Source organism: Opisthorchis viverrini (assembly GCF_000715545.1).
Source record: "Opisthorchis viverrini unplaced genomic scaffold opera_v5_81, whole genome shotgun sequence".
Taxonomy (NCBI): domain Eukaryota; kingdom Metazoa; phylum Platyhelminthes; class Trematoda; order Opisthorchiida; family Opisthorchiidae; genus Opisthorchis; species Opisthorchis viverrini.
In genome coordinates this window covers 963,284-986,108 of record NW_008751736.1, presented here as the reverse complement: position 1 = coordinate 986,108, position 22,825 = coordinate 963,284, and the positions used below count along the sequence as shown (strand labels likewise).

At 43.4% G+C, this 22,825-nt stretch overlaps 1 protein-coding gene across 1 annotated transcript in view; it reads left to right on the top strand.

The window, feature by feature from the left end:
- Window positions 1-22,825, top strand: part of T265_13572 (hypothetical protein) — a gene marked incomplete at both ends in the record, with an annotated part of 44,418 nt that overhangs the window by 8,277 nt on the left and 13,316 nt on the right. The window contains 2 exons of the mRNA XM_009169531.1: window positions 11,614-12,214; window positions 17,059-17,224. Of these exons, the coding sequence (XP_009167795.1) occupies window positions 11,614-12,214; window positions 17,059-17,224 (767 nt within the window). The remainder of the gene's footprint in view (window positions 1-11,613; window positions 12,215-17,058; window positions 17,225-22,825) is intronic.

Here is a 22,825-nt window from a genome sequence, read left to right as displayed (position 1 = left end):
TCCTGCGTTTCGCCCGAAGCCACGACGTCGATTTCGTCAACAGCTAACTGCGCATTTAAAGACGATTGATATGGTTATCTGTGTGTCTGGTTGCTAGTTTCATCCATCACCGTTTGAATTCCACCATCAACGACTCCGTGGTTATGCTCACCTGGTGAATGCGATCGTCGCTGATTCACCTGTGGTTGAATTACCTCATTTCCGTCAAGGTCATCCAGGCAACGATCAAGCTCTCCAAACCATATAATTGCCAGACACTAGTACCTCTCTTCTTGCGTGAAACGACAGTGGAGTATAACTGAGAGAGGGAGAGAGAGCTAAACCTTAATTGCTTTTCTTTCCTTCGAGTCGATAGAAAGACCGTTGCCTCAGCATTTCACAGAAGAACTATGTGTGCATCAAACCCATCCAGTGCACCAACACCTACTGGCGGTCAGAGTGGGAAGATAGCCGAAGGCCGTCTACCACGGATCCAGTAAAACAAAGTAAACTGTCACCAACATTTCTGATGGGAAAACAAATGTACAATATGAACGAAAAACCCCTAGCAAGACTCATTCCGTTCCCTTGAACGTCGTGGCAGGCCATATCGGCTGAAATAGAGGTGAGGGTAAGCGGCTAAATTTCAGGGTAGCGGCAGTGCAGCCATCGAAGATGGGGTCGCTGCAGAATCCTCTGTGCTCTCTATATTTTTGGGAAACACATCTTCGCACATCTCAGGTGCTTCATTTCTGGTCTGTGAACTTGTTCACTCGAACGGTAAGTCGGTATTTCTGACAACAATTCCAACTGCGTCAAAACATGTTTGGTATTTTGAATCATCAAACGAGTTCCTTTGCAGTATGTGTTCACACGATTTTGGAAATTGCTAACTCACGGCTTAGTACGCCACTGTGTACACAACGATGAAAACTGCTCAGCAGCCATGTGATCTAATCTCATATGAAATCTTAACTTGGGTTGACGGAGTTTATGCTGTTTCACTTTTCGCCCGTTGCTGGGGTCCAGACGCAAATGTATCAAAACCGGACACAAGAGGACTAGTTAAGCTACAATAAAGAGTGAGGACTGATAAGAGGTGCGTGTTATGTAGATGTAAGCAGTTCCAATTATGTCCGAAAATATATAACGTTAATTTTTATGTAACAAATAGAAACAAGCTTTGACTTGGACAGATTTGGCATTCAGTAAATTCGATCGACCAGGATGGTTGCTCCTAAAAATGTCGGAATCGTTGTCATCTACCAATCAGCGTCATAGTTCCGGTGATGAGATTGTCCCAGCCTTTTAACATTTGGAACTTGTTCATCCAAGCACTATCTGACAGCACTACTCATAAGGTTGCTGAAAAAACTTCGGCAAACCGCGACCGATTTCCTCATCTTTGGGACTCGTTCCTCGAGTTTCCATCAACCTGCTGTTCCAGCTGAACACGAAATAATACACAAATGACAAAATACTGTCAATTTTGAGCCAAGTTAACGCGTGACCTGACCGCTGGATGTAATACGCGAAACCTGCTATCTACTAATTAAAGCCATGTTCCTATCAAACCTAGTCATTAGTGTACATGGGATTACCTGCTGAGCAAGAACATGCAGGCTGATGGTACCTAGGTTAATGAAGTCGCCGAGCAAACAATTAGCAGACAACATGTATTAGATATAATTAACTTTTCAACTGAGGATTCGTCCTATAACTGGGGCCAATCTATTCTTAAAAGCAGAGAAGCTGTTTCATCCTTATTTGGAATTATCAACTTGGCAAAACTCCACCTCTCGGCTTCGGGGAAGAATAAATTCAAACGGTGATTGAAAAACGCATCGGAGACGTCATCACTCAGGCATCCAGTTAACACGTGACCACATGATATGATTTCATTGATTAATCGATGAGTGGCTATTTCCTTTCTAAGTGCAAGTTAACCACACCCCTGATGATTGACTCGTGCTGAAATGGTTTGTTGTTCAACCTATTAGCCAGGAGGTCGTCACTTTGAAACTCCCTGGAGTTTCGTGAGGTGGGTACTCTGATTATTCGCAATGAGGACAAAATGTTGTACAGTACTTCTCGACTTTTCGGCACACACTGGCTCCACTGGCAGGACGAAATCTCCCACATAAGTTACTTGTTTGTAAACGCCCAAAATTAAAAATATCCCTGGACGACGTACGATTCTCTCATACGCACACACTTCTACAAGCTGATGAAAACAAACACAAAAAGTGTGCTCACCACGTTAGTTTGAACTTTGTCAAACGTTTGTTTTTGCTTCTCCGGGTGGTGTGCCATACCGTTGGAATAAAATTGACCATCTGTCACCCTGACTCCCGAACTTTTTCAGAAACACGCGTCCCACTGTGTTCATACTTCTTCAGCTTTTTATCTAACTGACGCTCCAGATTAGTCAATAAGGTACATGCCCGAAAATGGTCTGTGCAGATTTTGATGTCATTTTCATCTGATTACTAAGTAAATTGTACCTTCAGTAAATCCCGAACTGCTTTATGTAGCTACTTACAAACTATAAGTAAACTGCCCGGTTAGGTGAAAATTCCATTGGTTATCTCTTGAAGGAGTGACCGTATTACTGGAAATTGCTTACTGAAAATTGCGTAGCTGAAGACGGCGTGTAAAATTTTAAGCTGCACGAGTTACTTTTCTAAGGATTTCGGGTTTGAATACTTGTCAAGATTCATTGGGTATACATCTATGACGATTTCTAACAGCCATTCTCGGCCCTTCTGAATGGATCACCTTGACTTGCTGAAAGAGCGTCAGGTCAGGACCCCTCGAAAGCCATACTTGTATCAACCGTCGGACCTAGCCTAGGAAGTCTTGTCATCCAAACCGCTGGTTCTCAGCGTTACATTCAAGACTACATATCATTCCAAAAACTTTACGGCGAAGTTACTCCTTGCATTGCGTCCTACAATGAGTCCATTCATCTGAAATATACACATGTTCCTGCAACAAAACTTGTGCTAAAAGCAGCAAATTATTGTACAAACGCATTATTACAAATGGGGCTAAAGATTCCAGTGTACCCTCGCGGACAAGAGGAATACGGAAATGCACCAGGCTCCCAAAAATGCATAAAAATGGGCTACAGAGATGGCCCGGAAACCTGTACTACAAAAGAGCTAGAATTCGTGTGATTCATGACGGAAGCACTGAATGTAGAAGCTATTTTTAGAGAAGTACGGAAAACTTTGTCAGAGGGTACGGTTAAGTTTGTTTTTGGGAAAAAGATTATTGACCTGACATACCTAGTGACAAGTTGCACTTAGCTTGTGAAAACAGTTAAGTTAACGAAATACACGGATTTGCAAACCAATCCTGTTTTGCGGGAGATTCACCCGTAGTCCAGGTGAGCAAGCAGAACATAAGGTCGACGGAAACTCGGGGACGGCGCCTACCTGATGAGCCCCGATAAGGGCGGAACCGGTCGTGGGCTGCGACGAATTTTCAGCAACCTTATGAGTAGTGCATTACAAAAATATATATGTATCGCGATATCCCGAATATCGTAGCGGCTGAAACACGAAGCGGTACATTCAGTTGCCTGGAAACATCAAAACGAGAGATTCAGCTGGGTTCCAGGTGATTCTCTCGGAAAACCAAATTAGTTTGCAAATCAGTGTATTTCGCTCATTGTGATTTGCCTTTGAGACGGATTTTAGTATGAGGTGGCGTGTAAAACCTTGGCAAGAGTGATGTGCACAATGACGAATACAGCATTGCTTTCACAACTATTGAGCACAACCAAACAACGACTCAACCCTACTACGCGCTGACTGGTGGCGAAAAGTTATATACAGAACCCCAGCCGCGTTTCTGCATTTGGGCTGAATAGCTAAAATCGGATACCCACTCTTACGAATTCCAGACTGAGCTGGATAGAAAAATTGCAACTGGTCTTTGTAATTTACTACTCATAAGGTTGTGAAAGTCCGTCGACAGCCCATGACTGGTTTTGCCTTTTTTGTGGCAGTCCACGGGTTTTTGTCAATCTTATGTTCTACTTGAAACAAAATTGCACGAAATTAGCGAACTACACTCATTTGCTAAATAATTTGTTTTTTTGAGACACTTATCTGGAACCCAGCTGTTTCTCTCGTTCATAACTGGTCTTCTCCAATCCTACACGGCTTGTCATATGTCAGAATGACGACTCGGGTAAAAAAAACAATATAGGTTGTGATTTTAACGGTAATTACAACAAATTTAGGGACGATCTATCATGGTTTGAAATGCAACACCATCTTAGAAACCCTAGATTTAGAGATCTGATTGGACAATATTTCCCCCGGCTGTGAGTTTCATATATTCCGACTAAGTGCGAGTTACTTGGCAAGCCGATCAGTCGTTCAGCTACCAGCCGGAATGTTGCGGGTTTGAATACTTCTGAAGATGTGTGAGCTACTTACTGCTATACGGTGCTTCTCATCTGAGTGGCATCCAGTGATTTTTCATAATCTCTTTATACTACAAACAAGGCTCTTTCCGTATGCAAATAACCTGATTTAGGTTAAAGATCGGAAAGTAAAGTCTGGCTCGAAAATCATTCTGAATGAACTGTTAGAGAAATTGCAAGCGACCCCAAATAAAAACGTACTACTGATTTGTAAAGACGCGAGTAGAAAGGGAAATAGGAAACAGATGTTTGGTGAATTTGACACAAGATCACCGGATGGATGTTTTGTTCAGTTGAGGAATATTTCTTGGCATCTGGGTGGCTAGTTTGAAAGCACTCCATGCGTACGGATAAATAATCCAAAAAGACTGATGTTTGAACTTTCCACAAATTTATTGGATTAAATGGTGATCGTCTGAACGCAAATGCTTCCAGGAAAGTACTGGATAGGTTACATTATCTGGCATCATAGTAGGGATAAGGAACAACCTCAGCTATTTTACGATTCAGTCTTGTCTACTTATGGGGTGAGATGGCATAGCGGTTAGAGTGCGAATTTACTGACTGGAAGGTCCGTGGTTCGAACCCCATCTCTGCATCTCGACTTCTCTTGTCTAAGCTTGGGAAATCTGGCAGTATCCCAGCTCTCGTGTATCTTTCGTGTGGAATGGCAGCAAGTGTCACCCGAAAGCGTGTTACAACTGAACAACTAATGAGCATTTATTGCATGCCAACACCGTGAGCGTAAAATCCGGCAATATCCCAGCTCTCGTGTATCTTTCGGGTGGAATGGCAGCAAGTCACCCGAAAGCGCGTTACAACTGAACAACTACTGAGCATTTATTGCATGCCAACACCGTGAGTTGTCACTCTCGTCACAGGTACATTCATCTGGAACCACATTAGTACAGGTGACTTGATTTTAATGACATAGAGACCGAAGTACCAAGAGCTGTTTCCACAGAAAGGAACTTGTCCTTGTGGGGCTTTCAATAAAAACTGAAAAAACGTCGAAAAAAGAGGGGGTTTCTGATAACTATAGTTTGATACCGACTCTGTATCCCTACCTGTGGTTGCTTAGTGGAAATACCTTCTTTCGTGTCCTTTAGTTTCCTCTACCTTTTCCTCATTATACTCAGAGGTTCCCGCGAATCACACCAGACTGGTTGTCAAATCCTGAAGACGACATCATCTTTCCAGAGAGTTGGGTGGATTGCCTTCCACTCCATGTGATGCTAAACCGTTCCCACACTTCGTTCTTAGTTTAACTCAGAAGCTGTTGGAGAGAGTCTGATATTGCTTTTTTCAACTTGCTTTCTGATTGGTCGATTGACCAGCTTGCCGACTATGCCACTGTCTGATTCATCTATGAAAACAATTTCCGCTGCCCTCTTAACTCCTGGTATATTTCATGGTGTGCGCCGTGTCCCGGTACCAAACTATGGGTTGATGCCTGCCAGCAGAAAGTTTTATTACAGCTTTACTTCACTCGTTCCAATGCTTGTAAATGTGTGTTCAGTTCCACTGCAGTGCACATGATCACACATTTATGCGACATAGGCCCCTGTTTGACCCTTCAGCGTTCGACGGCGCGTAACCATTCTCTTCTAAATTAAGGCTTCAAATATCCCCCAGTCAGTGGGAAATGTAGCTAAATGACGAATAATATTAACCGCTTACATCCGTTCATCCCATTTAGCTTCAATAACTACTGCAGATTACAAAGAGCAACCCAAATGAGAGAACTGCGATACGGTGACAGTGACAATATTTACTATAAGGCCCGTTTTTCCGTATAAGTGAAATCTCACCTAGTCCGGCGCACACTGTGTTTTGTGTGGAACCTAAACCGCCTACTCTTCCAGTCAAGGTGTCCTCGAATCGGTCCTGTTAGAATTTATGTGTCACAGGCGACAAGCCGATTTGTCAATGTGTGAAATCTGTCACAGCTGTGCTTCGCTGTGTGCTAGTTAGACCGGTCCCCCACGGAAGCAATCCGCTATGCAAAATTCACCATCACACGATAGAGCGAAAGTCAATCGATATCCAAACGAAAGACACTGGTTGGTTTGGAAGGATATTCACACGCGGACGCACATATAGGCGAAGAAACACTCGTACCGATTTTTAGCCTTCACGTTTCGAATGGCCGATTTTGGAAACCTAAAAGCGGTAAGCTGTACAGTCAGTTTGTATTAACGATTCCTGTTCACGACACGATTTTTGAAACTTCCCCTTTGCTAACTGAATTTTGAATCTGGAATCCGTTGTGTGCAAAATCGAGTAAATGACTGCACCTAATTGTGCAAAACTCTTCAGTTCAGATACATTCATCCACCTACTGAGGAGCTGGCCCTGCACCAGTTTTCAAATAGTCGTCCATTCAAAGTTTTGTACAGCTCTGATCGACCATCATCGATCGGTCATCATCAACCAAGACATCCGGTGCGGTAAGTGTGCAACCATCAAGTGCCTAAGTCTCTCATTGGATTTGCGCTTGTGGAAACCCAAAAATGCCATGCGGCCTTTTTGAGAAGAAGAATATGTGAAATGAATTGCAATGTTACATAAACTATGGTCGAATCAAAAAAGGCATTTGGCAGATGCATTTATTTCAAGTTGGCTCCCATGGGAGATAGACCAAAACCTCAGCTGGATCTCTAGTTTATGAGTGAGTGTGCTACACAAAAGCAGTCCAGTATTTCCGTTTAAAGAAATTCGGAGCGTTCGCCTACCTGACAGCCACGAAATTAGTCGTGGACTTCCGAAAACTTTTCAGCAGACGTATGGGTAGAACATTTCATCAAATATACCGAATATCGTGCAGCGCATTCAGTTGAAGAATACCATATAAGAGAGATCCAGCTGAGTCTTCCGTGAAAACCAGATTGATATGGAAATGAGTGTACTTGTCGAAGTCAGCCCAATTTGGGTTCAAGTAGAACATCATGCTGACGGAAATTCGGGGACTTCCTCGAACTGATGAGCTCACATAGGAAGAGTGAAAGCTGTCGGTGGCTTTCGAGTAGATTCCTTCAAGAAAACATCATAAACAAGATATTCAGCTAGGTACCAGGGTGCCGTAAAATCAAAATTTTTTGGCAAATGGACGTATTTTGCCAAGTATGTGTGATTTGATGTCACTTAGAACATAAGTTTGACGGAAATTCGGGACTTCGCCTACCTGATGAGCCCCAAGAAGGACGAAGCCGGTCGTGCGCTGTTGAAAAAATTTCAGCAACGTTATGAGTAGTGTATTAAATACAAAATTAACACACGTTCTCCTCAGCCAGTCTTTCTGTTGCTAGCATTCGATAAGTTGCCTTGAAATTAGAAACTCCTCAATGAATTCGAGTAGAACACCACTTGCTGCTTTTCCGCTTGCTTCCACAAAGCCGTATTCAAATTGGTCATCTAAATATTTTTTGGAAAAAAGGGTAAAAGTATGACAGAAACAGTCCAAGTCATTCCAAGAGTGTCACAGCAATCCTTATATTTTTTACAAATAGATGAACCCTATCACAGTAATTTGCGTCTTTCGGTTTTTTATCTGTGGGCTGAAAAGCTGCATTTAATTGGCAGAGAGCTGTTAACTATTCAAGACGCCCGAATAAGCAACTGGGTGAACGACGTGGTATTTTCCACGTTGATTTTGATGTGGAGAGGTTCGAAAGTGATCAGCTGGGATTTCGTCTTGTCAGTAAAACCAGTCTGCGCTTAAGAGCCGAGGAACAGCTACCTCATTCTTATTGGGAATCATCATCAGTGCTCATCGGCACACAGTAGCTTCCTACCAGTGACCGGACTTTTAACTGTTCGGCTACCAGCAGCAGAACATCTTTGTGATTAGCTTTCTCCAAGTTTGTCGATTGGGTTCAGCTAAGACGGTACATTCCTAGTACGCCAGCTTCCTCTATACGGTAGATATTTTATTCGGAATATAAACTCTAGAGATGAGGATTTGTGTCTCATGGTCGACTGTAGGTTTGTTGTCAATGCCAAATTTTGGATAGTAGTGGCCCCGAATTCAACCACCATTGAAGCTGTTATCTTTCAAGAGTTTTGGTATTCTGGCGTCAGTCTAACTTGCTTTAGAGGAGCATCGTTCACTACTTCCTTTACCTCATTCTTTGTTCAAATTCCACGCTCTCACTAAACACGTGATTAGGCGTGTTGTACATGTGAGAGACGAGGACTGAGACACGGAGATTTGCGTTCATGCATCCAATTATCGGAAGATAGAAAAGTTTTGAATATCCACTAGGCTTACCTGATACCAGCTCCTACTAAATTTTTACAAGTGGACGGAAGAATGCCTCCCGTCGCATTCTAGTTGTTCCTTATCCAGCCTATTGAAACATTGGTCAGAATTAGGTGATAAAAATGAAACCTTTATATTGATCGTCGTCAGATTTAGGGAGAAAGTTTGCAGGCAGACTGTGTTTCCGCCGCGTACAGCTGCAGTATTGAACACTCCCCGTTAACCAGCGCTTTGCTCGGAAATCAGAAGTACCTGGTTCACCTGTAGCCTGCTTTGCTTGGAAATCAGAAGTACCTGGTCCACCTGTAGCTCCTCGAGTTTGCTTCACGGAGTATCAAGACAGCGGTAATGATATTGATCTCGTTCACGTTCGAAGGCTTTACAGATAGAAGGATGTGTCGAACCTGCCTTAATCAAGAACAGTGGACAATCTTTTGCTCGGATGTTAGAGCCAAAGCTAAAACCTTGAAATCCCGTCAAATTCCATCAACTTAGATGTTAGAGCTAAACCCTTGAAATCCCGTCAAATTCCATCGACTTCCTCTCGGGTTTTACTCAGCGGACCACGATATGTTAACTGAGCTCAAGTCTGTGACATTACGTCATCCTAAGTAACATACTCTTGGGGGCTGGGTCACACGTGTGAAGAATCTAGATGCAAAGCAGAACAAATGTTGTGGTGGAAGCCTGCGTAACCGCTATGTAGACTGAGTTGTGAAACAAAATGCTATCGGTTACCAATGGGGGCAACTGAACCCTGACACTTATGAATAATCGCCCTCAACTACTTCAAAGACACTTTCTGCTTAGTCAAATGTTTTGACCCGCACCCTGGCAGATCAGTCACTTTGAGTCATTGGCCAGTATGATCGTTGTGGACAGTGACGCTTCCGATCCAAGGGGGTTGGCCAACTTCTTTTTTGACGTACCAACCTCAATCGTCAATTTAATGACCTACGCTCCCATCCTATTCGGTCGTTAGTCTGTTCGGTGAGTTTCCAAGTTCGGCTTACAGTCCAATATCAAAACAGCGTGCCCAGGGAAACCACACTCCACCCAGTTGCCACCGGATAAGCTAACCGTCATGAGTAAAACTTCTGTTAATGTGAGAGGAACCATATGAAAAACCAACCTCTATCAACTTCTCTTACTTTACGGCTGACCAAATTGTTTCTTGCGAATCCAAGACATCCAGCAGTTTGACGTATTGGAACACCGGCGTTGAAGCGTGGAAGCACACCCCACCTTCTGACCATCACCAGCACGGCTTTGAAGTAACAAAATACTTAACAGGAAACCTTAGGTCGAATGCCGGCTTTCCTTAAAACAGAACATTAAGTTAGGAATAAAACTTTCTGCTCAACTTTTCGCATAGAATGGCGATACCGTCATCAAGTAGTGTCGAGGGTTCTCTACTTCAGACAAATTGTGATGCAGTTCACTCGAGGAAAGGCCAGATACCTTTTACTAAGAGCTAGCTGGAAAAGCGGGGTTATTTTGTCATTCCTGAGGAGTTGAGCATCAGAACGCTGGTGATTGAAAACCCATTTACAGACCCCCCCAAGAAGTAGGGTAATCCACGCGGATAGTAATACAGCTAAATCCAACCATGGTGTACAAAATCATTGTGATTTCTTTTGTTTACCAGTACTTTTGCTTTCAAACAGTATATCACAGTTGCTTTGGGAGTTACTCTGTCGACCATTAAGTCCCAGATGGAGTCGAAATCACGCGTTTTTCTTAGCTAGGCTACTCATCTTTTAATATCAATATCAAAAGAAGCAGATTTGGATTATGCTGATTAAACAGATGGCAATTTGTTGTAATGAGCGCGAGACAGCTAAGTCGTTAGGCGGGGGCGAACGGAAAGTCCGTGGTCTGGGCACCCTGGCATTACCACGGCCATCACGCTCCCTCCGGGAGGAATAGCTGCCAAGCACGAACAACTTTTACACAAACAGTCGTCATCTTGTACAATCAGGGGACTACCAAACATCCAGGCTCCAGTTAAACACTTCCCATTCGTTATCGTTGAATTTTAAAAGTAATTGTTTCATCGAGTTCCAGAGAAATATTCCAGTTCGATCTGCAATCATATCACAATGAGCTAATCAGGAGAAGGCAAGTTAAGGTATCTATTAAAATTATATGAAGAAGTCCTTGAGGAATGACCCGATGTTTCGTCTTCGAAACGTGAGTAGGTTGTTTTTATTCGACAGATTACTGGTTGTACTTTCTTTCTCAAAGTCACATTCTGCGTGGCACTTCACGAATTCGCTCATGTCTTTTAAGGTCTTTTATCGACTGATGCAAATCGAACAGCCTGGTGAACAGAGCGATTGATAGCGGTTTAGTGACCGAAAGCACGTCTAAGTAAATATCTCTTTCCTAGGCCGTTCTGTTGGAGAGTTGGTTAGTACGAGGTTAGGATGGCCGCTAATCCATACCTGAGTACGGTAAGAGCACTAAGACCACGTTATACTGAAAATTTAAACTGCCAAACTCTATCACCAACTGTTGGCTGGTCAGATGGCAGCTGATCTGCTTGCCCAGCTTGGCAATTCGTCTGCAAACGTTTCGTCCCCAGTTGAGGAGACGTCGTCAGTGCGCAGTCGTGTGGATGCTTCCTCCGTGCCTAGCTGCGTTTACTTAATTTTGAAGTGTATCTAATATCCTGTCATGTGATTGGCTAATTGGTATATACCTTTCTTGTAGTATTATTGGCCCAATCATTAGTTGCGCTGTGCATTGCATTCGTTGGTTGGATGGCTGTCACCAACTTTTCTGAGTGCTGATTGGTGCTGCCGGGAACCAGTCTTGCTCCAGCGTAGTCGCGTCACACTTGGCTAAAACCGTACCGCAAGGGTGACTGTACCAACCAAACATTGATGAAAGATCTTCTTAACCAATGAAACTCTTTTTTCTAAACTTGCAGCTTCTTAAAACATTTCACCGAGTCATGTGAGCGAGACCGTCCGGAATTCGCCAAACTTCCTATGCACCAAAATGTGATACAAACGAAAATGCATGCACCAGCGATTCTTTCCAAACATTTGACAACCTACTCCAATGGATTTGTGTTGCATACGAACAATACCAATGGTGTTTCGACAACCTCCAGTGCCTGTTCCCCGAAGAGGCAATTGAACCAATCGCCCACGGCAAGCGAATGCAGTCTCACCTCAGCAGCTCCTCGTCCCAAACGAAGTTCTACCGAATCTCAGGTGGAGGAACTGGTGCTGTTGTGTTGGGAACAGCAGGGCGAGTTGGGCGATATTTACGAAGCCGTGGAACCAGCAAACCACACTCCAGGCAAGAAAGACTCTGATGCAAAATCGCCAAGTGCGGATCACCTGTCAAGTGATCCACTCTCCTCTGACGGCAGTCCTGAAGAAAACTGTGTAAGTGACAACTGTTTACCCAAGAGCACAGATCATGAATCAGAAGAGGACCAATCGAGAGTTGAACAAATGACTTCGAATATTGATCTGTGTAGGCGGATGGACGAAATGGTGGGAGAGCTGACACAGAAAATGGTAAGACAAGGGGGAATTTTTCCGGTGTTTTAGAACAAATACGATCCAATTAATACGAGTGAATAGAATAGGCTTGTATGCACTGAAATTCAGAGCTGATCAGAGCTAACAGCTTTCTTCCCTCATCTTTTACATTCATAAGTCAATTTTGCAGCCCTTTGAATTAACTAGCGCTTCGTGAGCAGGTTTACTCACCTTTGTTCAACCGGTAACTTTTAGCAGACAGACATAAGTAAACCACGTGTTGCAGTCCCGCACTATGAGGTTCAAACACATCCGATGTCCAGTGTTTTTGAACGCCTCAGTAGAGTTGGGGCGACTATAATGTCTCAACATAACTTATGAATCCCTCGCAATTTCAGCTACCAGTGAAAGAGAGAACGACTTTCGCTGAGAAGCCACGCATGAGCAAACAGGAACTAAGTGTTTACAAGCCATTGGACACAAAAATAAACATCTCGTCTATAGAAATTTTCGGAGCGTCCTCAAGCACCTATTCAACTTCCCAGGACGTTCATTCAATAATAAACAATAATGAACCAACACTACAAAATGGTTCCATAAGTTTTGTTGTAATGTTCACCTTCCATCAGATGCTGGGGTGGAACTTGGGCGCCAGACCCTAAAGCACTCGCATGTCTCATCAGCTCCATTATGATTGCCAGTTTGGCTACTACCATAGAACAACCTGCCTAGCTGCTATACGATACATTTGTAAAGTTAAAACACATGTGTTAAATCACAGTCATAATTTTATGCCTTTAATAAGAACTGAGGTATATGGCCTAGGAAACAATCGTTAAAACGGGATTAGACGACTAGTGTATTTCCAAGATGGAGTCGTTTCATGATGATTCAGGAGCCACAAGACTAGAGAGAGGTTTCATTCAGTTGCACGCAAATTACGAAGACTCCGCGGTTGTTGGTACGATCCACGTGATGTCCGCGTCACGTGCCCTGCGCTGCATTGAGGGTAATGCGGACCGGTCTCCAGTAACCTTTGTGCAGTGAGTTTGTGTACAACCTGTTTGATAGGTGGAGGTGACGTCAGCCCCTCTCAATTTCTGGCATTTCGTTTTTTCTCCCGGGATTTCAAAATCGTATTTGTGGCTTTACAGTAATTTGATTGACCTTGATAAGTCTATTGGTTATTTGATGAAGTCTCTGGAGACAAAACAATTTCACGATAATTTGGCATCTCTATAGAACCGATGCGAAACAGATTATTTTATACTCCTGGAGGGTCACGAAGCGAAGCTACCCACTAGACAGTCAGTTTTGCTTGCTAGATGCCTAGCTGAAACCAAATCAGACGTTTGTGGCAGTCGACGTAAATGAGGTCATTTAAGCCACGTTTCCGAAGATAGCAGCTGCTAACAGAGAACACAGAGAACTGAAACATCTCCTTGTATTATAGTATCCATATGAAGAATGAGGAGGGACACTTGACTCTTGATCAACGCACACTCATCTGTGAGTGGTATTTCTGTGAATGAATTTGGTAGGTAGCATCAATTGATATTAGATATTACTCTGAGAAAAAATGCATGAGTCCATATTGAGGGCAAATATTCCCCAGTGCTTACCAATCGGTGTCTATCGTAGGGGAAATCCTCTTCTAAGCATCCCGACATAGCCTTTTTGTAGAGTATTAGCGTTGCCAACCATAATCGTAGCTCTTGTGGCAGTGTTGCTGGATATAGTCCATCCATTCAAAATGATATGAGATCAAATATTCTCGTGGTTTAACCCTATTGATTTGATGACTAGATCACTGGGGCACAAAATATCCCCCATTCCAGAATCTTTTTGATTTAAAATTCACCTCTTCCGATTCGAATGACATATTAGGGTAGATTCTAATTGGAAGCTTTCATTTTTTAGTGTCACGCCTGTAAATTACATGTTGAGAAATTTGTTNTTCACCTCTTCCGATTCGAATGACATACTAGGGTAGATTCTAATTGGAAGCTTTCATTTTTTAGTGTCACGCCTGTAAATTACATGTTGAGAAATTTGTTCAAAAAGGAAACAATAATCCTTGTTTTCCACTCCACTTTATCTCGTCAGTTTCAAGTTCGGATTGGAAACGCCCAACTGCTGTCTAACCTTGAGGAGTCGCTGTATATCCTGGGTAATTTAAACAAGTTTGTGAACGGTAAGGATCTTGTTTGTCAGTTTTTACTTTCATGTGCATAGCAAATTACATGACGACACGAAAGCTAATCTAGGCTGAAAAATACCTCACTGTACTTGTAAATCTGTGCACACAGTCGGGCAACGAGTGATTCCATTCCGTCATCTGTGGTAGTGCAGTAAGAAATGACGAGTCTTCAGTAAGCAAGGCCTGGTTAGGCTAAATCGCCTTCGCGAATCCGTGACGCCTGGTAATCTCAAGGTCACTGATAGGGTGAAGCCTCTAGGTCGCTTTCAAAATTTCCACACAGTGCTAACTCTTTTACAGAGGAGCAAGGTGGGGATTGAATTCTCGATGATCACAGGCACGAAATACTCCGTAAAGGAATTCCGCAGAGAATGTCTCCTCTCACCGCTTAAGCCTTGCTTTTTGACGTCTTCTCTATCGATAACTATTCTTTATTGTCTGTCCTTTAGTAGTTTGGCCTACGTTGGCTTCTCTCTTACAGTTATCATTAGGAGAAAGATGAAGATGAAATTGAACTGTTATCTGCATACGAAGAGATTCGTACCGCTTTCTCCAAGCAAAACTGTGGCCGATTCTCTGACTCAGGTTTAGGTTGAGTCAGACAGTAGGAGTCAGACAGTCGATACTACTAGCAAGGCTGAATAAAACGACACAGTTTCCGGACATTCGGATCGATTAAATCGGGTTTGAATGCTTTTCTTTGGGACGAGTGTGGTGAAGTACCACTGGAATTGGTCTTTTGTTAGTAATGATGAACACGCCTTAGTCACATTCGTAAAGCATGCACTTCGAGGCGAACTTTCAATCCTATACCCACTGCAGTGGACATAGTTTGAGAGGCTAAACTGATTGAGAGTTTTATGGAATGCTTCCCCAAAAAAGAGGGAATGTATTCAGTCACTTTTATCTTTCGAGCCAACTCTATTGAAAACAGTGACAAAGAAGCCTTTTGAGCACGAGGGCACAAAAATTTCTTAATTTCTGGGGATAGTCAGTTTGTTATTGACAGATGAGTAATACGTCACAGTTAACTAAACTGTTGCCATGGTGCGGGATATCAGCAATCCTTCCTCATCATCCGATGTTATCTCTCGGACTCAACAAGAATGCGGCTGAAAATGAGATTCCACGAGCGTTTGTTTGCCTGCAGTTGAGTGTATTTTGACGCAAACTGAGCTACATCACGCTTCATCAGACAGATGCACCCGGGTGTATTCAGCCTTGTTCGTTTTGTAATGTTTCAGGACCCGAAACACATCATTCACTGAGACGCATAGCAGTCAGAAGCTCAGTAAATTCACTTTCAATAATCATAGACACTCCGGAAGCTATCTGTCTTCATAGTTAACGGAATTCAGGACAACAGCAGTTGCTCTTTTCAAGGCATGCAGAGTGCATACCCACGTATCTTTCAATCCACAAAGCTTGAAAGTGATGGCTGTTCACACGTAGAGACCATTCCAACTTAGGCATCATCAGATTTCTGACACTGATATGTGTGAATGACATATGGTTTTCGTACAAAAGGGTGGACAGTCGTATGGAAATCTTTGGGTCTCCAAGTGCCGCATACCTTTCTGAGTGCAAAAACCTACATTGTCTGGACATTTAGAAGCTTTTTAAAGAGTCTTGTGTGGGCGATCATTCAAACTTGAAAACATCACAAACGAAGATTTAGCGTGAATCTTTCGCAAGGCCAAATTGGTTTGTAAATGGGTGTATTTCAAACAGTTTCACTTTTTCTACGACGCTTCAGTTGTTTTTCAATAGACTGTTATAAACGTTTGCGTGACTCAAAAGCAAAATCCGTGATTGCATTTGTAAGTCCGAAGACCTTTTATCTCAGGCGATGATCACCATATCAGTGAGGGAGCTTTTTCGAATGCCTCAGATGTTTAGATCACCTCGTCCATCGGGACTTTTGAAATCTCAGTGAATCCCTTCCATTCGGCTTGGGTGTAAATTTGTTTATTGGCCGGTTGGAGCTTGGATGAAAAAACAGTAAGCTAAAAAGTCATGTGACGACGCATGTGATGAGTTCGAATCAATGTAAAACATGCAGTGCATTACTGTCCCAGAATGAACTACACCCTTACTTCGGGATATACGTTCCTTCATTATTCATACTAGCCTCTGTTAGTGTTCAATACGAACCTTCCCGTCTCCAGTTAAATTTCATTTAGGTGAAAAACATTCGCAGCTGCACCGTACTATTGACAGGCCACCGGTCAAATTTCAGTCTAGGTGATATAACTTAGAGCCCGGGCAAAACTGTCGAAAGGAACGTTCATGCTCAGTCCTGAATCTTGAGAAGGTTTCTCCTGGGTTTTGCAACCTGACACCAAGTCAGGCTTCCGTCGAGTTTCTAGGCACCAACAGAGTAGAGTGAGTGAATCTTCAGGCGATAGAAAGCCTCAAGGTGACCTGTTTTATGTCTTTGAAATACCACTCAGATTCTCGCAGGTTAACTAGAAGTTTACTCGAGTAGCGCAGATTTTTGTCAATACATATGGATCCTTCAGGGTTCGCCTGTATAGCCTGCTTGTCAACTTGGTACCCAAAGATGTGTAAAGGGAAAAGTTTAACGAATTTTACCTATTAAGCTGGGATTTCCACCACGATTGTCAATTGATGACCGATTTGATACCGGACCCCCGGTTGATTTTCAGCAAAGTCACAGATCAAACGAGACAAAGGAGTGCAGTCAGAGATGACGTCACTTCCCACCTCGAAAATGTGTAAACACATGACGGATGACATCTCGTTGCAGACTAAACACACAACGGACGAATCTGGCACGTACGTCTATCTGGAATCCCCGCCTTCGTATCCAACCCCTTACGGTGGTGAGTTCATTTACTGTATTATCTGTATTGTCTCATAAATAGTGACACATTATGTCCTATTCTGAAAAGTAATAGGATCTAAATTTACTGTAATATACTTTTAGGACTTTATCACAAATCGATGGATTGAATAAGCGAAATTTCAGCATGTGGATTCTTTCCATCATTCTTGCGTTGTTTATTGGTCACCATTCACCGGGGATATCTTCGATACACCTACAATCAGATTGCAAATCTGCCATCTGACACCGATCGAACGATTAAAACAAAATGTGAAACGATGATTTAGCGAGTACGCGCACGTTTGAAGATGACCAGTAGACAATCTAACAAAAAGTGGTCCAGAATAGGTGATCCTCGGACAATCGCCTCCCAGGCAGCTTGTTTCCTGACAGTTAACTTAGCGCGGCACTTCTAACGTAAAATTTGCTGGCCTTAATGATCAGAGCCTTGGCTGAATGCTTAGTCGTCTCTGTAAACAGTGTTTCTGGTACATGAACGGAAACAAACAATGTTTAGTATCCGATCTCTCTGTAGCTTAGTATGACGTGTGCGTAAGTTGTCCATCATTAGCATTACGAAAACCATCACACCAGTGACGCATTCTGACCAGGTTCGAGAGGAAACTGTTTGTTTATCATTCATTTCGCTTGTGTGTATGTGGCTGAACAAAGTTATCGAACTGTACATGATAACAGACCCTGCTCGATTACACACAAGGTTATTTCAAAATCTGGGATGTGTTTTTCGACGACCAGTTGGATTAATGGATCCCTTAAACGCCGTATGGATGTTTCCCAACAACATCACCCTCTCGACAGGTGACAGGTCGTTCAAGATATTTCATATTTTAGGTGTGGAAGTTCCACCAATTTTGCAATTCGCCTTTCAGGAGCTTGCCCCTTTATGTATGGCGATCCCTATTTTCTAGCATTTGGTACCTTGGTTTTTCATGCCTCTTCATATACTCAAAAAGGCATCTCACTGGATCTTAAGGGTCGTGTATACCAGGCTACAGTAAGGGCTGTGTTGTTGTATGGGTGCGAGACATGGCCTCTTTGGGTAGATGATGTGAGGCGTCTTCAGGTTTTCGACCACCGATGCCTTAGAAGTGTGACTGGTTTTGGACAGCGTCAGCGTGTTAGTAACGAGGTGATTAGAAAACGGGTATTCGGTTGTGCGGCAGGTACTTCAATCCAAAAAAAATATCCAGCATCACTGACTACGATGGCTCGGTCAAGTGATACGCATGCCGAAACACCGTCTATCGAGACGAGTGTTGTTCTCCGTGCCTTCTTCAGGATGGCACAGACCGCGAGGCGGACAGCACATAACTTGGCAGAAAGGCGTCAAAGAGATCAAGAAGAGTTTGAGTGTTGTTGGTGTTTTACGCCTTCCAGGTGGGGTCCTCGTGACCCCGTCTGTGCTTGGCTGGACACTTGCAAGAAATGGCGGTCAATCGACGTCAGTGGCGTTCGTGCTGTCAGTTTATTTTCAGATTGTCTGATTGAGCGGTTGCAGGTGCAGACACCTCAGAATGCTCGACACAGACCAGCATTATGTTCCCTCCCTCGCCCAGCCCTTTTCTCTCCGTTTCACTCTGGGGCTTTAAATATAATTATATATATATATATCATATATGGTTGTACGGCAGTGAAACGTCAGTGCCAATAATGATGTTGCTGTCTTTGATGAAGATGAATGATGACGACTCAACTGATCATTTGTAGAATCTTTTGCCTCGGAATACTACAGCCATGGTGAAAACGGCTCATATGCTCCTCCCAACAAAAATGGGCTTCACCATCTTGGGAAGTTGGTCGCATTCTGGAAAGAGGGCTGACCCTTTCTAGTATGCTAGCGGGCAGAGACAAACAACCGTACCAGAGAGGGTCAGTACAGTGACATAGAGAAAGAGTTGTAAGGCACAGAGAGTACATTAATCAAGCGGAGCTTTAGGTAGCACTGCTTTCAATCCTGTAAGGAGATTTCGGACTGGAGAGAGTGGGTACTCTTTTCGGACACCACTTGTGGTAAAGGACATTTGGTCAGCTCATGATACTCTCTCACACTCTCACACACTCTTCACTCTTGTTCAACTTCGCCATTGATGAAATAATGAGGCAAACTCTGGAAGATCTTCAAAACCACGGTGTTCCAATCATCGCTGGTGAGTATTTTGTTGAAACGGTGTACGCAGGCAACATCTTCCTCGTCTTTGAAGGCGAAGCATATGCCCTGTTGAACAGAGTGACAACCGTCAAGCCTTCTCTCGCCATGCGCCTTGCACCTTCAAAATCTGGAGGTATGCTCCAGAATACGCAGTCTCTGAACATAACCCCAACGATCCAAGGTGAAACGCTGGAGACTGAAAAATTTTGCATTCCTCGGTAGTTTTGTTGGCTCTGATGGGGGTGTGTCTTATGAAGTTATTGAAAGAATCTCAAGAGCTCAAATCACGTTTGCTAATTTGCGTCACTTGTGGCCTCAAAAAGGATGTCACTAGATCTTAAGGCTCGCGTGTACAGTAAAGTCTGTGCGAGATACGACGTTTGCGGACAGATGATGTGCGGTGCCCTCAAGTTTTTACCGCCTACGCCTCAGAAACGTCGCTGTTTTCGGACGGCCTCAAAGGATTACTAACGAAGTGATTGGAAAATATGACTGAATATACCCGTGGTAGTCATGAGAACAAAGAAGGTAGCGAGCAAAGCTTGTTTTCTGTGATCGTTCCTCTTGGCTTGTACATCACAAATTTATATGGTAGCAGAGATCACGTGGAGAAATAGAAATCAAAGGAAGAGGGGTAGGTCAATGGGTCACGGAATCAGGTAAGTGACGTCAATGTCAGACAGACTTGTGGGACCGGATGCTTCGTAGGCCAGTTTAGGTTCAGCGGGTCGCATGAGTTTCTTTTGGATGCAAATTTGCGGATCCAGCAGTCAGATTCCAATCGCCTCTGCGATCGATAGTAGTCTGGATCGTACCAATCTTGATCGGATCATAGGTACCCGGTATATGATGCTGAAGGCTTGCTCCTTGCCTATGACATGACAGGTTTCGGCCAAATGTGATGCAATCGCGCTTGAGCCTGGTTTCTTCCCACTAACACTCAGAGATACGGCATTGTGTTCTCGCATTCTCTCCGACAAATGCCTTGTCGTACGACCAACATACGATGATCGGCACGAGCATACGAATGAATACACACAAAAGCTGGTGGTAGAGCGTGGCAATTTGTCCTTCAAGCGGAATTTGATAGTGGGGCTGGAGTTGAAGCTCAAACACAGATTAGCGGACAAGTATGTCGTACGAACAGAGTTTCTAAGCCTTCAGTGTTTAGCTCAGCAACCGAGTCACCTCTGAATCGAAGCCTCATGTATACGGGCTGCCTCCTAACAGAACATTGTGTAGGTTTGCGCTTAACGGCTTTTATGCTATTGAGTACAAACCTTTCAGGGTATCCGCTATGCAGGAATGTGCGTCCCAAGAACTTTAGTTCCTCTTGGGTATTTGGTTGTGTGGTGGGTACTTCAACCGCGGAAAACATCCAGCACTATCAACCGCGGTGGCTCGGTCATGTGCTGCGCATGCCGAAACACCGTCTACCGAGACTAGTCTTGTTTGCCGTGTATTCTTCTCAATGGTGACTTGGAAGAAGTGCGTGAAAGAGATTACAAAATGTTTGTGTGTTGTTGGTGTTGTACAGCTTTCAGGATGTGCTCCCTGTGACCCATCCTGCGCTTGGCTGCGAACATTGGAAGGAGATATGGCGGCTAATGGATGTCAGCGGCGTTCGTGCCGTTCCTTTGCAGATTGTCTGATTGAGCGCTTGGAGGCGTAGAAACCTTCGAATGCTTGACGGAGGCCAGCATTGGGCCTCCTCCCTCACCCACTCTTTTTCTCTTCTTTTCACTCTGGGGCTTAAAATATAATTAGGCGAACCTTATGGTTGTACGGCAGTGAAGCATCAATGTTAATGCTGAGGTCGCTATTTCTGATGATGATGATGACGATAAACAGAATTTTCGTCATGCAAGTCGAGTCAATATATGCACAAAAACAGGATCACTGTACGGCTATTTAATTCTTATTGGGAAACTCCGGAAAGCTTCGAACATACGACCCTTAGGATAGATGTGTGAATACAACCTTTCTGTCAGGAGCTTCTGATCGGCAGTGTGATTAACTTGCCTTTACACAAGACGTAGCACCACTCATTGTTCAATCCAGCACTCTAAATCACATGGTTACTTACTGACTGGGTTTCACTTGTGTTGTAAAATTGCTTCTCTATGGACTACTTTCACTTTGTTAGTAGTGCGAATTAATGACAATACCGACCAGCAGCTTGGGGCCGAATGGCTGAACTGGGAGGCGGCAGGTTTAAAATTTCACGGAGTTTCTTCAGCCCTACACTGCTGATGATTCCCAATTAGGATGAAACAACTGCACAGTGCCTGTCAGCTTTCGAGCACAAATTCGCTCCAATTACAGTACGAAATTTCTATTGATCATTGTTTCCGTTTGACGGGAATCTGAATCAGAAGTTCGTTATTTTGCATCAAAGATGAGGAGATACGTGGATATTGTACATGAGTATGGAAAAAGCAGGTTTTTACATTTTTCACGCGGACAGGTGATGGCAGGTTGTGCCACATGTAGTCAGACTGCTATACATTNCATTGTTCAATCCAGCACTCTACATCACATGGTTACTTACTGACTGGGTTTCACTTGTGTTGTAAAATTGCTTCTCCATGGACTACTTTTACCTTGTCAGTAGCGCCAATTAATCACAATACTGATCAGCAGCTTCAGGCCGAACGGCTGAACTGGGAGGCGGCAAGTTTAAAATTTCACGGAATTTCTTCAGCTCTATATTGTACATGAGTATGGATAGAGCAGGTTTTTACATTTTTCACGCGGACAGGTGATGGCAGGTTGTGCCACATGTAGTCAGACTGCTATACATTCAAGTTGTAGTCTGAATTCGAATATGGGAGAACATGAAAATGTCAACAGGCTTTGGGTCAACATTGAAACTGATGATGGATGGTCTGGTGGATGACCGTCCAACTCAGACACATTTTAGTTTATTGACCAACGGACTGACTGGAGTAAATATAGACAGTTAAGATGCCAGTGCGGAACAGTTTTCTGGGAACTCTCAAACAATACGTTTTTGCGTAGGGGAAAGTCTATTTGTCGCAATCCTCTTGGTCAAAATAGATTTTTCGTGAAATATTTCGAAATACTTTGCAACACCAAAAACGTGAATCCATAGAAAACACATATACCGGTGTCGTTTCTTCATACGGACTCATCGAGTATTTGCACATAGCTCCAGGCACCCTCTGGATTGTTGCCTTGTAGTTCATTATTGAAGTTGCTGACTTTCACTGGATTCGCGGTTCCGTATTTTCACCTTGGCCGATCATATTTTATTCTAAGACACTAGGTTAGTTCGGTATATGGGGGATAGATGAACTGATACTGTTATATTTGACTGCAACCTTATGAGTAGTGTATTACGTCTTTAGAATACCTAAGGTATCTCGAATATCGTATCAACTGAAAGATGAGACGCCTTGCTGCATC